The 17,760-nt window shown below is 42.9% G+C and overlaps 1 protein-coding gene across 4 annotated transcripts in view; it reads left to right on the top strand.

Annotated features, from left to right (window-relative positions):
• LOC148525649 (myosin light chain kinase, smooth muscle-like) overlaps positions 1–17,760 on the top strand; it is a 114,024-nt gene that overhangs the window by 28,204 nt on the left and 68,060 nt on the right. Inside the window, exon 2 of one of the 4 annotated variants that reach the window (XM_088470679.1) lies at positions 13,669–13,838. The exons of the other annotated variants lie outside the window; for them this stretch is intronic. Within the exon in view, the coding sequence (XP_088326805.1) occupies positions 13,669–13,838 (170 nt within the window). The remainder of the gene's footprint in view (positions 1–13,668; positions 13,839–17,760) is intronic. 4 annotated transcript variants of the gene reach the window in all.

Here is a 17,760-nt window from a genome sequence, read left to right as displayed (position 1 = left end):
TTATCTATATAACTCAAAAATATACATCCCTCAATTGAAAGATAAATAAAATTGTTAAACAGTGTATATGTGTTCCATAAAAGTGAAAAAGTGCATGTGATAAAATTAATGTGAGTAAGAGAGGAAGATCATAAAACCTAAGTTCCCCATGAGATGTGTGGTTAAGGAAGGTAAATGTATTCTTGAATCCAGAAGAGTAATATTCTTAAAATTCCCTAATATGGATATAAGTTGTTATTTCACAAGTCAATCTTCGCACATTAACTGATTGTTATGTTACTCCCAAATTGGTCTGAGGTATAAACCTATTTGTGGCGCTTAGATGTCACTATTGCGTCACTCCCCTAAAAATGGTACATAGCTATTTTCTTCAATTAAACCCATTGGTGTCAAGGTGGTCATGAGAAAAACTAATCGAGTTTTCTGTCTCAGTAGCTCCCTATCTACATCCCCTCCTCTGATGTTCAAATTAATTCTCTTCATCCCATACGCTCGTAGTCCATTCGGGTTTCCTCCATGATACTTAAGAAAATGTCTCGCTATCGGAGTCAGAGGTTTAAACAATCTACAATCTCTTTCTGCATTTTTTATGCTATATAAATGTTCAAGTATCCTCTTTTTGAAAGGTCTTTTGGTCTTCTCGATGTAGTTCTTATGACCTGGGCATTGTAAGTTGTAGATCACTGCTGTGATATATTCATTAATATGCCATTCTTTGTTGAATCTATCCCAATACGACTCCATCGGGATCATAATTGGACATGCTTTGCATGTTCCACATTGTCGGGATCCCTTTTTGAAATACATTTGTCTGGTCGGTGGTTCCAAATGGCTTCTTGTTAAAATGTCTTTTAAATTCTTAGACCTTCTCCAGCTCACTAGTATTCTTCCTCCAATGATGGAAGCCAAATCATTGTCTGTATCTAATGTACTCAGATGTTTTTGTAAGACATTTTGGATGTATCTCCATTCTTTGCAAAAAGTCCCTATGAATCGAACAGTCTCATCCTGGCCCTTCTCCCTTTTCGGTGTCAATAATTTGTCTCTTGTGTATTTGTGAGTTTCTTTAAATCCACATTTGATCATTCTATTACTGTACCCCCGACAACTTAATCTCTTGGTCAGTTCTTCCGACCTTTTCAGAAAGGTTTGTTCTTCAGAGCAATTTCTCTTTATACGGAGAAACTCCCCTTTCGGTAGGCCTTTTAGTACTGGGGGAAAGTGTGAACTCTCCTTGTGTAGTATACTGTTTGTAGATGTCTTTTTACGATATAGGTCTGAGGAGAGATGTACATCTTCCTCTATTTTCAGGGTAACATCAAGGAAGTTAATGCTCTTTCTACTCACTTCATATGTTAGTTTGAGGTTCAAGTTGTTATTTAATTTAGTTATGAATTCATGAAATACTCGTATATCTCCCTCCCATAGTATTAAGAGGTCATCGATATACCTCAGCCAGAGTATGATCTGGCTTGTATACAAATCATTTTCCTCACCAAAAACTATCTCTCTCTCCCACCACCCCAGGTAGAGGTTAGCGTATGTGGGGGCACACGTGGTCCCCATTGCAGTCCTTCGTACCTGGAGGTAGAAGTTGTTGTTACATACAAAATAGTTTTTGGTGAGGACAAATCTCAACAGGGATATCAGAAACTTATTAAAGTCTGTTTCTTGACCCATACTCAGGAAATAATCAACCGCTTTTAGACCGTATTCATGGCTAATGCTCGTATAGAGACTCTCTACGTCGCAAGTGACAAGCCACGTATGTTTGTTCAGTATGACATCTTTTATTTTACTCAGTACATCGGGTGTATCTCTGATGTACGATGGTAGAACTAAAACATGTTCTCTTAAATGTGCGTCCAAGAATCTACTCGCATTTTCTTTGAGGCTTCCCATTCCTGAGACGATGGGCCTCCCAGGGGGGATAGTCTCGTTTTTGTGAATCTTAGGAAGCAGGTATGTTGGTATTATTTTTTGGTTGTCTTTCACTAGATATTACATAATCCTTCTTAGAGATCACCCCATTTCTCCTAGCTGTCCCTATCATATCGTTATAGAAATCAAGAAAGTTCTGGGTCGGGTTAAATGTTAGTTTTTTGTAACATGAGGTGTCCCCCAATTGCTTATTAAGTTCTTCTATATATTGGTCACGAGGCCAAAGTACTATATTTCCGCCCTTATCCAATGGCTTAATTATTGTATCATCCCATCGTTTGATTTCCCTTAGGGCTTCCCTCTCATTTCTTGTCATATTGGATCCAGATTCTTTGGTCTCTTTGATAATTTCAAGATGGTCCAGATCTTTACTGACCAAATCCATATACACCTTAATTTGTGGGCATATTGAAAAATCCGGACAAAAGATGGATTTCTTTTTCAGTATAACTCGAGGAGTATCAATTAGTTGTTCAGAAAGATTATTTTCAGACAATTTTTGGGGTTCTTGTACAGATAGCTCCCTTAATTCCTCCAAAATAGAGATGGCCTCCGTATCATCTTTAGAGAGGCCTATCTCATTTGGGCATGGTTCCAAAATATCTCCCCTTCGTTCCTTATTAAGGAAGAATTTTTTAAGGAGCAACTTTCTAGCAAAAAGGTTTAAATCTTTTTCTAATTCAAATGTCTGTGTTGGCGAAAAAGATAGTCCCTTATTAAGAACCTCCCATCTGTGATATTGTCCTATCAGTTAGAGAAAGACGATCGACTTAGGATTATTAACCTATTTCCTGTACCGACGGAAATCTCTGGGCTCCTCTCTCCATTCCCTGAGACCTCTTTTTTCTCTTGTTTCCCTTCCCACTTAACGGCACAGCCACTAGTCTGGACACAGCCACATTTATTGCAGTGCGTGTGTGCCGAGTAGCAAATGGCACAAAGTCCCGGTCGCGGCGCCTTATATAGAACCAACTCTCGCAAGAATCCAACGTCTGGAGGATGGCGTTCGGCCTCTAAGTGGGATACGAGTCAGGCAAGGCTGCAGCTCGGGTGGACTCTGATCCCCTATGTTTGGAGCGGTTCGGATTCCACAGAATCCGGACCGCTCATCATTTAATATATACCTGTGAAATGCCTCATATGTATATAATGAGTGGGACAGTGGGCTACCTTACTTGCTCAGCTCCCATCAGAACGAGCAGCCCGCCGGGGAACAGAGAAAACAGACCCTTGAGCATCTCAGCTCTGCGCTCTCTGCCCTACACATAGCGTCACCACTGTGAACTGTCAGTCTCGTGAGATGACATCTACTCTCGCGAGACTGTACTCATGATGTGAAGCTCCTCGACAGCCGCTGTGTAACCAGAAACAGCTGAGCTGCCGAGGAAGGGGGGGGGGGGGGCCGGAACGACTGCCCCTGTTGTCCTGCCTATAATCTGGTCTTGAGCCCAGCACTCTGATATTTTACAACACTGTTGGCGGGCCCCCTGGGACAAGCCAGGCCCTAAGCGGCCGCTTGGGTTGCCTTGCAGTAAATCCGCTTCTCTTATACAGTGCCCCCGTAGTGGTCGTCCTTATACAGTGCCCCCAGTAGTGCACCCTTTATACAGTGTCCCCACTAGTGGTCCCATCTATGCAGTGCCACCAATAGTGTCCCTTACATAGACACAGACAACAAAACATAAAACTTAATAAGCAACAATGAGTACACAACCCGGGCACATACAATTAAAAAAGCTGCCTTAGTCTGCTTTGATAACCTATAACCCAAAAAAACACTATATATAGAAAGATAACCATACACTAGGTGCTAATTTTCAATAAATATGATGCACAATAATTCAATACTGGCAAAACCAAATGGGCAAATGAATGGTAAACACGGGATGTAGTTTGGAAGCCAACAGGCTAAATCCAGACCGCCGGCTTCCAGACGTTCTAAGCCCAGCGTGGTACTAATAACAGGCTTCTAAATCTAGACGCCTGTCATTAACCAGAAGCCGGAAGACCGACGCCCGGCATCCCGATCAAAGTGATGCCGGGTGCGGACAGCTGCGGGGGGGTGGTGGTTAGGTTTAGGGCTCCTGGGGGGGACTTAGGGTTAGGCACCCCCCGAGAGGTTAGGGTTGGGCTAGGGGAAGGGAGGGTTAGGGATAGGCACCCCCAGGGGATGTTAGGTTTAGGTACCCCCCCGGGGGACTTAGGTTTAGGCAGTGGGGAAGGGGGGGTTAGGTTTAGGCACCCCTACGGGAGGGTTAGGGGAGGGGAATTAGGTTAGCGATGCTTACCTTGGGGACGATCAGGATTTTCACCCTTGCCTGGCTGCCGCTGTCTGGATTTGAACCGCCGGACATGCGTCCACTACTGCACTCGCAAACACTTCTTTTAGAAATCTGCTTCTCCTCCTGTTGACACGTTGTATGGTGTTACACGAATGGTAAATGTCTCTCACACATAAAAGATAAAGTGTTTCACTGCAATACAGCATAGTATAATTTACACAATTTATTGAGCTATAACACAAAGGATAATTAAAATAAAGCAGAACCCATAGCATTAATGTCACAATCTTAATGGTAATAGATGGAGATGTTACCAGAGAAACGTAACCATGGGGCATATGGGTGGTAAAGTGTTGAAGGCTCCGGAACCTCGCACTCAGCTCCCTTATGGTCACGGCTGTCCAGTTCCTCCTTCCAAAGCTATCCAGAATGGTGTGGTACTCCTTTCATAAGTCAACGAGTATCGAACCACGCTCTTCCTCAGGACAATATGGCAGGAGTACTCAGTGTTGTCCTTTTTATAAGATGGTGGGATATTCCTTCTGGGTCAAACTGCTAATAAGTGCAATAATTTGTCAAATCCCAAAAAATAACTTATGCAATTATAAATTCCTATGATTCATGATCCCAATACGTTAAAAACAAATGTATAAAAAGGCACAAATTCATATGTCCAAACATTGTGGGCTCTATCAGTAGGAGAGCACATGATTCGGCCACATATACAGCTCTCCCTTCATATATTTCAGTCCAGCTCCTTCCTTTTATGCCAAGACCCAATCCATATTTATAACCTCAGTGAATTCTACAAAAAAAAAAGCTATTTGAAGACTGGGACTTCCACTTCCTGGCTGAGGACAACATGTGGAACACATCCATGACATCATCGCTCTGTGTCGCTGAAGCGCGTCGCCAGGTTCACCCATCCTGAGCTGCTCTCCTCCCTTCCTATCGACGTGGAATACAGTGCTGGACGATGTGCGGGGATAGTGCTGGTGTCTTCCTGATCTCCATGGTGACGCGCGCTCTCTATTTGGTGTGTGAACTGCATCGGCATCTCCCGTTTACATTATGCTGAATATAGTTTAAGTCCATCGGGTTCCGCTGGGAATAATAAAAACAAAATAAATATACAGGAGACATACTGAGCATATTCTTTTTAGATGGCCAATATATATGTAAATATTTTCTGAATTGGGATATATATATATATATATATATATATATATATATATATATATTTAAGAAAATATTAAATACGTATATAAGATACGAAGATAAAATATGAAGTATATAAAACATAAGAAATATTAAGGGGAATATTTTGCACTTTTAAAATGGATACCCTATTTTAAAAAACTTATTCTTAAAAACCATTTAATTTCAAAGTCCAAATTAAGCCCATTGGGGTGCAATGTCTTTAATTTTTGTATCCATCGCATCTGTTTTAGTTAGCATGGCGGCTTCATTTCTATTTCTCCAATTCCCTTTCACATTATCTATTGCCATGAAATTAGTAATGTGACTAGTGGAGCAATTGTAATTTTTCTCTGAAATGATTGGACAATGAGTAGGTAATTAGTCCATTGCGTATATTACATAAATGTTCGGCTAGGAGTGTTTTCAACGCTCTGCTGGTGCGGCCAATATATATCAAATTGCGACTGCACTGCACAAGGTAAACTGCATTGCTTGTGTGACATGTAGTAAAGTGTTTAATTAAATATTTTTGTCCTCACTGTGAACTCAGGATACTTTGTTTCAGTTATTTTCACTTCTTTACACGCCTGGAACTATCCACACTGGTGGAAACCCTTTGTCCTAATCGGGTGTCGGCTAGTGGTCATTAGTGCACTTTTTGTTAATTTAATTTTCAGATTTTGGGCTCTTCTGTAGATGAACACTGGTTTATCCCGTCTTGTCAACAGGAGAAGCAAATTTCTAAGGGAAGAGTTTGCCATTCATTTGCCTTTTTGGCTTTGCCAGTATTGAATTGTAGTACATCATATTTATTGAAATTAGCGCCTCATGTATGGTCATCTTTCTATATAAAACACAATAGTTAACTGAATTCCCACTCCTGCTCCCGCCGTCATGACTTCTCTCCCTTCACTCATTGTGGGAGCCGGAAGGCAGAGCTCATGAGTGAGCTCCAGTCGTGGGTGGAGAAGCCAATGAGAGTCTGTCTGACTCTCATTGGCTGGTAAAACTGACACACCCAACGGTGGTAAGTTTGTTTTTACTGTGTAATGCGGACTGCACTCGCTGTGGTCCGACTTACACCACAGTCCTGGACGCTGGTTCGGCGTCTGAGGCACGAGCCCCGGATGACCCCCCCCCCCCCATAGTTATGACAGTGGTGAGACCTGCTGAAATTTATCGTCAATTAAAGCCAGTGTACAGTGATGTGAGAAAGTGGTGTAAAATGTTCAATACTGTGTGAATAAACTAGGGATGAGCGGGTTCGGATTTATGAAATCTGGGCCCCCCCCCCCTGGTCCGAGCCTGACTCTAATCTGAAATCGAGGCAAAATGTCATCATCCCGCTATCTGATCTCGCGGGTTTTGAATTCTATAAAAGGTCCCCGCGTCGGCGGCATTTCTTACTCTGGCTGTGAAGAGGGATGGTGGGAGTTAGGGCTGTCCATAGGGGTTGTGTCCACTCAGTCCATAGGGGCTGGCTGGGCTGTGTTGTGCAGCTGTTGTCCATAGGGGCTGCTGGCTGGGCTGTGTTGTGCAGTGTCTCATAAAGGCTGTAGTGTTGTCCATCAGGGTGATCTGTGATCTGTGCCCCCCCCCCTCCAAGTGCACAAAAACTTTTTTTATTTTCTGTGTTTGTGAACTGTGTGCGCAGTAGTAGCACGTGCATCAACAAAGTAGCAGCGCCAAGCGTGCGCCTGTGTCATAAATCAAGGGCCGGCTGGCTCGTCTGTTGAAGGGTGGTGTAACCCCCAAAGTGCCGGGAAAAAAACCTAAAAAATCTTTTTCTGTGTTTTTGTGCGCCTTAGCCGCCCATGCATCAATATCACATAAATGGAGGACAAAAATTTGTCCGATTTAAAAATAAAATAGGGAAAGCTCAAGAACCACTTCCTCCTAGTGCTGAAGCTACTGCCACTAGTCATGACATAGACGATGAAATGCCATCAACGTTGTCTGCCAAGGCCGATGCCCAATGTCATAGAGGGCATATAAAATCCCAAATGGCAAAGTTCAGGAAAATTACCTTTAAAATATAAATTTAAATAATCTGAGGAGAAACATAAACTTGCCAATATGCCATTTACGACACTGAGTGGCAAGGAACGGCTAAGGTCCTCCCCTATGTTCATGACTAGTGGTTCAGCTTTACATGATGATGGAAGCCCTCCTCCTGCTACAAAAATCAAACGAGTTAAGCTGGCAAAAGCAAAGCAAAGAACTATGCTTTCCAATTCTAAGAAGATATCACAAATCCCCATGGAGAGTCCAAGTGTGGCGATGGTTGCGATGCCTGCCCTTCCCAATACTGGACGGGAAGAGGTGGCTACCATTTGCACGCCCTCTGCAAGTGCTGAAAGCAGCACCCACAGTCCAGTTGCTGATATTCAAATTGAAGATGTCACTGTTGAAGTACAACAGGATGAGGATATTGGTGTAACTGGCGCTTCCTTAGGCAGGCGATATGAGAATGTACAGAGACGTCAGAAAAAGTGTCCTAAAAAATGAGGTTGTACCCAATGTCCACTTAACCACGGACAAGTGGAACAGGGCAGACTAAGGACTCTGACTGTGACAGTCCACTGGGTAGATGTATGGCCTTATGCAGCAACAACAGCAGCGTCGGCAGTAGCAGCATCTCAGAAACGTCAGCTCGTTCCAAGGCAGGCTACGCTGTGTATCACCGGTTTCAGTAAGGGGCACACCGCCGACAACCTCTTAGAAGAAACTGAGGGAAATCATCGCCCAATGGCTTACCCCACATAAGGTGTGTACACACTAGATGATATGCTCCCTGAGCGATATCGTCTAGTGTGTCCCCAGCAGGGTGTGCTCAATGTCGTTCATGACATTTAGCACACCCGCTGAACGATATCATTAACGATATCATTCAGCGCCGGGCTCTCTTCCCCCATTCCCCAACATGCAGCAACCTGACAATATAGTCAGGTTGGCCTGCAAGTTAACCCGATGAACAATGATGACGAACGACCCGCGGGAACGCGCGTCATCGTTATCGTTCATCATTTTTGTGATTAAAAATGGACGATAAAGTGGACGACTGAACGATAACCCACCATTCGACTTTCCTGGGGATTTTTTATATCTGACAACGTCACCAATATTGTGTGGGCATTACATCTGGGTAAATTCCAGCACATCCCATGTTTTGCTCACACAATAAATTTGGTGGTGCAGAATTTTCTGAAAAACGACAGGGGCATGCAGGAGACGCTTTGGGTGGCCCGAAAAATTTCTGCCCACTTTCGCCTTTCAGCGACTGTGTGCTGAAGACTGGAGCACCAGCAAACACTCTTGTACCTGCCCCGCCATCACCTGAAGCAAGAGGTTGTGACGCAGTGGAACTCAACCCTCTATATGCTTTAGAGGATGGAGGAGCAGCAAAAGGCCATTCAAGCCTATACATCCACCTATGACATAGGCAAAGGAGGGGGTATGCACCTGACTCAAGCGCAGTGGAGAATGATTTCCGTGTTGTGCAAGGTTCTCCAGCCCTTCGAACTTGACACACGTGAAGTCAGTTCTGACACTGCCAGCTTGAGTCTGGTCATTCCCCTCATCGGGCTTTTGCAGAAGCAGCTGGAGAAAGTGAAGTAGGAGCTAAGATGGAGCGATTCCACTCAGCATGTGGGACTTGTGGATGAAGCCCTTCAATCGCTTTGCCAGGATTCGAGGGTGGTCAATATGTTGAAATCAGACCACTACATTTTGGACACCGTGCTCGATCCTAGGTTTAAAGTCTACGTGGTGTCTCTCTTTCCGGCTGACACAAGCCTGCAGAGGTGCAAAGACCTGCTGGTGAAAACACTATCAGCTCAAGCGGAATGTGACACGTCAACAGCTCCTTCTTCATTTTCTCCCACAACTGGGGCTGCCAGGAAACAACTTTGGTATCCTAAGCAACCTGCTGGTGGTGATACAGGGCAGACAAGACCAAGTTTGGACATCTGGTCCGGACTGAATGACCTGGCAACAATTTCTGACATGTCTACTGTCACTGCATATGATACTGCCACCACTGACATAATGGTGGAGGATTACATCGGTGACAGCATCCGAGTAGGCATGTCAGACAGTCCGTACCTGTACTGGCAGGAATAAGAGGCAATTTGGAGGCCCCTGTAGAAACTGGCTCTATTTTACCTGAGTTGCCCGCCTTCCAGTGCACTCCGAAAGAGTGTTTAGTGCAGCCGGGAACCTTGTCAGCGAAAGGTGTAGGAGGTTGCTTCCACAAAATGTGGAGATGTTCATCAAAATTAATTATCAATTCTTCCAGGTAGACCAGCCTCCAGAAAGTACAGAGGGACCTGTGGTGGTTGATTCCAGCGGGGACGAATTAATACTCCTATGAGGATGCACACAACACTGAAGAGGCTGCGGAATCGGTGAATGAGGAGGATGAGAATGACATCTTGTCTCCGTAGAGCCAGTTTGTGCAGGGACAGATTAATGGCCAGCTTGTTTTGTGGGGGCCCAAACGAACCAATCATTTCAGCCACAGTCGACTGTGGCAGACTCTGGCGCTGAAATGATTGGTTTGTTAAAGTGTGCATGTCCTGCTTATACAACATAAGGGGAGGTGGGAGGGCCCAAGGACAATTCCATCTTTCGCCTCCTTTTTATTTTTTTTTCTTTGCATTATGTACTGTTTGGGGCCTAGTTCTTCAAACTGACATCCTGTCTGCCACTGCAGTGCCACTCCTAGATGGACCATGTGTTTGTGCCGCCCACTCATGTCGCTTAGCATAGTCATCCAGCTACCTCGGTGCAACCGTTTGGCCTAAAATCAATATTGTGAGGTGTTCAGAATAGACTGGAAATAATGTTATTGAGGTTAATAATAGCATAGGAGCAGAAAAACCCACAAATTCTGTGATTTTTAGCTGTTTGTATGCTTTTTTTTTTCAAAAAAAAATATAGAATTTTTTTTTCCATGAGGGACTGATGATGGGCCTTTTAGAAATTTTAAAATCTTGTTCGGTGTGCTGTGAGTTGAAACTCGCTGAGATCTAGACCTTGCTCCAAGTGATTTTTCACTAAGCTCAAACAGTTCCTGGACAGAAAATGTTTTAGAAGTGATTTATGAGTCAACAACTGGTTCAGTGGACTGGAGGCAACCGAGTACAACAAGGGGATTTTAATGTTCGTGGACAGATATGATAAATGCTTTAATAAAGGAGGTGATTATGTGGAGAAAGAGACAGAGGTACTCTGTTTAGAAAAAAATTGTCATCTTTTATAAATGGAAAAGTTTTAGTTAATAATCTACATCTAATTTAAGCATTTGCTTTGCATTGGAGACTATAAAGGGCTGCCTTGAATTTTCCAAACTAGCGAGATTGGCAACAAAGGGGTTCACACTTATTCTACTCCAGTTGCAGTCAGTACATGGAACACAGCAGTTAACCAAATTATGCTTTATTATCGCCTTCAAAATTGACTGTAGGGCAGGCCATGTTGTAAATCTGTAATGGAAGTGTAGCTGATATCTGACTATGTCAGAACGGGTTAGGTATGAAATCCCAGCTGTCGGGATGCCGCTGGTCAGAATACCAACAGCAGCATCTCAACTGCCAGAATCCCGGCACCCAGGAAGTAACGGTGAGTATTTTTCTAACCCCCTACGTTATCCTCCCCCAGTGCCTAAACCTAACCTCCCCCTCCCCACAGCCTAATTGTAACACTCTAGCCTAGTTCTAACCCTAACCCAGCTACCTAACCCTAACGTCACCCTAACACCCGATACTTACCTTCGGGATGCCCTAATAATGCACTTGCATCCATGTTCAGATATTTGTTCAGTTACTGCTTTTTTTTTTTTTTTTAATTATTTTATAGGAGCAGTGATTCCTATACATCACCCTTAAATTATACATATATAATTGATCGACCAATATATCGTCCCATCGACCAATATATCGTCCCATCGGCCAGTGTGTACAGGGGATATGTCTGTGAACGATGTCGTTCAGACATATCACATTGGCTGTGCTGCACAGCCGATGAACAGATATGTCTGCAGACATATCTGTCCATCGGCAAGTGTGTACGGACGATCAGCCGATCACCTGTAGACAGAGGCGCCGAGAGGGGGGGGGAGAGCTGCGAGTGGGTACTAATTACCCTTAGGTCACAGCAGCCTAGCACACGCTGCTGTGTGCTGTGCTGCACTGGGAGACTGTTAGAGGCTGCTAAAGCAGCAGCCAGAGTCTCCTATGCCAAAGGGGGGGAGCAATCACGCTGATCGCACCCCTCATTGGCTGTGCTCTGTGCTGAGGGGCACACAGCGCACCCCTCCCCAGCATGCAGCGCCGCGACACAAATGTCTTTTTTAAAGGGGCGTGGCCACGAGTTCCGTGATTAGGCCACGCCTCATACCCGCCCCAACCCTCTGCAGCATGCAGATGATGGCCGTTCAGTGGGTATGAACGACCATCATCTGCAGATCACTCGATTTGCAGATACTGTATATCGCTATAGTGTGTACCCACCTTAAGTCATTTATAAAAATGCAAATGCTGTTTTGTTATGTTACAGTATATCACAACTTTTACACAAAGTCCCTTGTTTTACTGGTAGGTCCATGGATTTGCAGGCCAAGATTGCATCAACAGCAGAGATGCAATATTTGGGATTGCGTGAATGTGCCTTGCCAGAGGTGTTTGTGTTGGGTTTTTTCCTTTTTTGATTACTGTATGTGCTAGATGTGATGAGGAAAAGGCAAAGGAGAGCAGATTTCTTTTCACTTCTTGCAGTACTACAGTAGCTACTACCCTCCCCCACGCAAATTGCACATTACACAAGACTTGCATATAGTGGGTATATAAAAACGTTTGACACATACTTACTGAAACTGCAGGTTCTGAAATCCAGGTGAACAAAGCTAAAGATGAAATCCACACCAGCGCTTCTAGATAAGCTGCCCGAGAAATTCCAAGTTATACCCCTAATACAACAATAATGCCAGAAGAAGGGAGACAATCCTCAGGGCGCTACTATGTTATCACCTATATAGACAAAAAATCACAGTTTTCCAGTAAACATGAAGTTTAATAGTCAAATAAGGGGGAACCTTATTGTAGATCTAAATCAATCTTGTACAGGTTCTCCTTTAGTGGACGAAGTCTCTGTAGGGAATGCTCATCAGTATAAAAGTAAACCAAAGGGTAATCTTTTCTTCAATGTTGTATGTAGTGAAATCTCCTCCTCTGATCACACTCTCTCTCAAAAGCAGAGAGAACACATAGTGCAGATCAAAAGCAGTTTAATTCACAAAAGAAAGAACAACTAACATCAGAATGGTATAGTAAAACCTATTTTACATTAAATCGCTACACCAATTAAGCTTATTAAAGCAGACAATATATATGTGTATGTTTTGCATAGACTGCCCCTTTTTGAGAGCGAGCGGCTGCAAATAACGTCCGGGTCTGAATCAGGCCCTATGTGCTTTCCTCTCTGCTTTTGAGAGAGTGTGATCAGAGGAGGAGATTTCACTACATACAACATTGAAGATTACCCTTTGTAAGGAATGTTCATCAGTATAAAAGTCAACCAGAGTCTTCAGCCACTAAAGGAGAACCTGCGCAAGATTGATTTAGATCTATAATAAAGTTCCCCCTTATTTGACTATTGAAGTTCATGTTTACTGGAGCACTGTGTGAATTTTTGTCTATATAGGTGGTAACATAGTAGCGCCCTGAGGATTGTCTCCCTTCTTTTTCTGAAATCAAGGTGTCATGTCACACTTTTTTTTCCCCCACCTTTTGATGTACCTTTCAGCCATTGAAAAGCAAATGGACAATGTTTAGAAAACAGTGAAGTGCATAAAATAGCTGGGAGGCACTGGCTATTATCAGAGCTAGATTTACAGATATATATGAACCCGAGAGTTCATGTGGGCATTACACAAAGGTGCAGCCGTATATAGTGCTGGAAATTTGGTGTGTTTTTGATCAGGGATGTGCGGAAAAGGTAGACAGGGGAGGCAGTGCCTCACTTGCCATACACTTTTTACTCAGGAGTTTTGACTAAAAATACAAAGATATAATATTTTCTTTACAGTTTTCTTATTTTTATAGTAAAATCTGTGGAGTATAGCTAAGTATGACAGGAAAGGCTCTGCTTCACCTGACCGCACATCACTGTAATATAAAAAATAATATATGAAAAGGATATCTTGTTTTTGTGCATTCCCCTGAACGAGTACTTTGCGAAACCATAGGTTCCACCTTAAGTGTCCGGGATCTACAGTATGGGCTACCCTGCACGTCAAGCCCAAGAGGTTGCATTTAACATGGCTCCTGAGGCTGCGAGAAAAAAAAAGTGAGGATGCCAATGGTCACTATACCGACAGCAGCATCCTGATGGTCAGAATCCTGACACATACTGGCGGTGAGTATGTTATGGGGATGGTTAGGCACTAGGTATGGGAGGGTTAGGGTTAACCTGCCAAAGGTGAGGGCTAGACTGCAGAATGCGTTGGATTAGGCTACCGGAGGGAGGGGGTATAAGGGTTAGAATACTTGCCTAAATCTGTCAGGATTTTGACCATTTACATCCTGTCGTATCCAGTGCCCAACCCCACCATCTGGGGCTTAATGCGTGTGGATGTGGCACTTTATTGAATAGTTCAGGGGTTTTTGCCTGTGGCTAATTGAATCTGCTCCCTTTGCACTACTATCTGTCTTTCCTACAAAAAAAGTTCAAGATGCATCAAATTGTAAGGTATCTCCTGTGCACAGCCTTCTGACATTTCACAGGTTTTCAGTGGGATTAACATCTGGACTCTGACTGGCCCATTCCAAGACTGATATTCCTTTTCTGAAGCCATTCCTTGGTTGGCTATGATGGCTGGCTTTTGATACATATATTGCAAGGTGAAATTCCCCTTAATCTTCTGTTTTCTGAGACAGCAAGTTTCATGACAAAATATGTTAATATTTTGAGCTATTTATTATGCCTTCTATCCTGGCCCAAGTCCCTCTCCCAGATAAGAGGCCCCAAAGAACTGTGCTGGCACCATTATTCCCCACATTCTGTGTGGTCTTCTTTGGCTGATGAGCTGTGTTGTCTTTGTGCTAAACATATCTTTTAAAAGGCCAAAAAGTTCAACCATGGCCTCATCCGACCATAAGAGTATTTTTTGCAAAATTTAGACTGGCTTGGATGTTTTTTGTTTGTGTGAAATGGCTTCTCTTTTACAACCCTTTTACAACCCTTTCCCATTGCCCAGATATGCAGAATGCAGGGTTGTCACTAGCACCTCCTTTACTGTTGCTATGGGCCTCTCGGTGGCCTCCGTGATGAGTTTTGTCCATATCTTGTCACAAACATTGGCAGGAAATCGTGATCTTAGTCTGGAATGGACTGAGGCCTAGAATTGACCCCAACATCCCTTCTGTGTGCAGTGCAGAGAAAGGGGCATGAATATGCATTATGGGGCATGGCCACACATTACACTGCATATTGCATGGACTCGTGGCACCTCCTGTCCTCAGCATGCTGGCTGAGCAGAGTGCTGGAATGCGGAACTGCTCGGCCTGGCATTCACGCAGCCTGATCGACCCATCAATGTTCATTGGCCCTTCCATTCGTGATCTTGGCAATGTCCCTGTTTCATTTTCTTTATGTCCCTGTTGTCTGTGTTCCACGGTGCATGTTATGCTTTGAAAATCTTTTCTACCCTTCTCCTGAGTTGATATCTTTCAACAACAATATTCTATAGAAAGTTCCTTGTGGGCCATGGCTAGCCTACAAGGAGCTCCTACAGCAATGATTTTTAATCTTTTTAAGTTCTAGTACCATTTAATTTTTCACTTTTTTTTTCTCGCACCCCTTGTCATTTTTATTATTTATTCTAATAATTTTGTAGTAGAAAAATAAGTAAATTGGACAATTACACTTTCTGTCCTAAAATTCAATATTAGAAAAATGAGTAGGTATCCTTCCCAACCTCAATGAACAATATACCTAAATCCACATATACTGTATAAAAAATTGACGTATCAGCCCTTGAGAATGCTAGATTTATCACTTTACACTTCAACACAATTCACACTGTAAGTGTACTTGTAACTATGCCTTTATTCAGCACTTTAGCACTTTACATCAATACAATGTATCCATCACAATACAAAATTAATAAGGAACTCGGCAAGATCAGTTTGACCACATAAACGCCATGCTACAATAATACGAACCTGTTTCACCAGAATCCAATATACGATTATGTAAACATTCTTGGGACACAACACTGGTGCCAGTGCGGGAACAGAAGATTTATTGGAGACTCATTGTACAAGTAAAAATAACAGTGCATGAAGCTGGGTGGGGTGGGGTGTATTGTACACCTGGATAAGAACCCCTGTCCTACAGGAACAACTGATCTTTAGTTGGGGTTACTCCCAGTCGCATCCATTGCTGGCAGGTGTATGCTTATGAACAGAAATTTGGTTACCGTAATTGCGAACACAGTTAAAGCCGCATTATAGGGGGGGATTTTACATTTTGATTTTAATTAAAATATTAGTATATTTATTCATAGATTCTAGAAATAACTTTCCAAATTTGGATCCTTGCAAGAGGATGGAATCTGCATCCCGGGAGTCCATACACACAAGTGCCTGTGTGTGCTAGAAATGCTGGCGCAACATCTATGGTTAATATTGGAAACTTGACAACTGCTTTGCATCTGTCTATGCCCTGATTCCTTCAACTCTCTAGCTGCTTCCGATTTGCCTCCCTTACTTGTCTTTCCTAACAAACATTTAATATAATGACCATGAGCGGACTAGTTATGGAAACCTGTTGGTCTCCATTAGCTTGTCTACTTGAGACTAGGTATAGCCAGGCCGTAGTGCGTGTCTGCTAGAAGCAATGTCCATATAGTTCTAACAGAATAATGTTACATGGCAAATAAGTAATCCTGCATCTTTTTGCGCATAAGGGCAGCATAGGTAGTAGATCCCTTTGTTTTAACGCATGTGAGACTTTACGGACCTGTTTCAGAGTTGTACAGTAATACAAAGGCATTTGAGCATTTTTCAGCTTAGCAGTTGCTAAAATATGCTAATGCACCAGCCTGCAAAATTTGTATTGAGTCGCCCACTGGAGCCCTCGCAGCTGCCTGCAATTGTGTAGACACACATGCAGCATTGGGCGCAGATCCTAAAAACATCGACTCCTTGATTGAGTCTGTGGTCACATGTTCAGAAAATGGCCCCGACACCTCCCGCGTTTTGGCCAGAACTCCCCCGTATTTACAGTACCCACAAAAAGGTCTCTTCCTGTCGATCAATTGCTAGTGAATCCTCACAATGAACTTGATCGCAATTAATTCGCCGTGAGTGCACAATGTGGCTGTGATGCATTTGCAGACCATGATGATCGCTCAACTACATGAAAATTGGAATAGCGTGAATCAGGCCCTACTTACTGATTTTACATCCTTCCCTCTCCTTTCTACATGGTCTGCCATATAATAACCTTTTTAATGTTTGCTTATATAGCGCTAGCATGTTCCATTGCGCTTTACAATCAAATTCCCAGCACTCTGGCCCTGATTCAGAGCCGGACGCTCTGACAGAGCGCTCACTCTGAATCAGGGCCGTCCTTCTTAATTTTTCGAACTGCCTCCTGGCCGCTCGTATAGTGTGGATGATCTGGCACTAAGCCAGAATCTACTGCACCGTGGGTGACTCCGCGGCACCGCACGAGAGGGGAGGCCCACATTGACTCTGGATACAGGCTCCCTCCTTTCTTGAAACGCCCCTGGGTGTAGACAGTTGCTTTCTTGTTATATTGTTAGATTAGTAAGTACTAGTGTTAACACGGTAAGAATTATATCATAGCTAATTCACTACAGTTAGCAGTGAATAAATGTTGTGGCAATGAATTGTGATCTCAAAATAAAGGGTGATTAATCATAGGTCTATATTAATACAGTATATCTATAGATTAATATTTGTGTCTGTGATAAAGAGATAAATCTCAAACCAAAGAACTCTGATTAATTAATGTATATCCCTTAGCCCTGCTTAATCTACTTTTTGATTAATAGGACAAACGTGGAATCTCATTAGTTAGACCAATAAAGGGTCAATAAGATATCTACATTAATACAACACAAATAAATGAGGACACACAGCAGGACAATCAATTTAATTTTATTTCCACTTTTAGACAGTGAATCAGCGATAGATATACCTATCTATCTATTATTTATATTACAATAGTGTGTGTGTGTGTGTATGTGTGTGTGTATATATATATATATATATATATAAAATATATGGTGTGTGTGTGTATATATATA

This window comes from Taudactylus pleione, unplaced genomic scaffold, assembly GCF_031769625.1.
Source record: "Taudactylus pleione unplaced genomic scaffold, aTauple2 ptg000102l, whole genome shotgun sequence".
Classification (NCBI taxonomy): Eukaryota; Metazoa; Chordata; class Amphibia; order Anura; family Myobatrachidae; genus Taudactylus; species Taudactylus pleione.
This window is presented reverse-complemented; position numbering and strand designations above follow the sequence as displayed.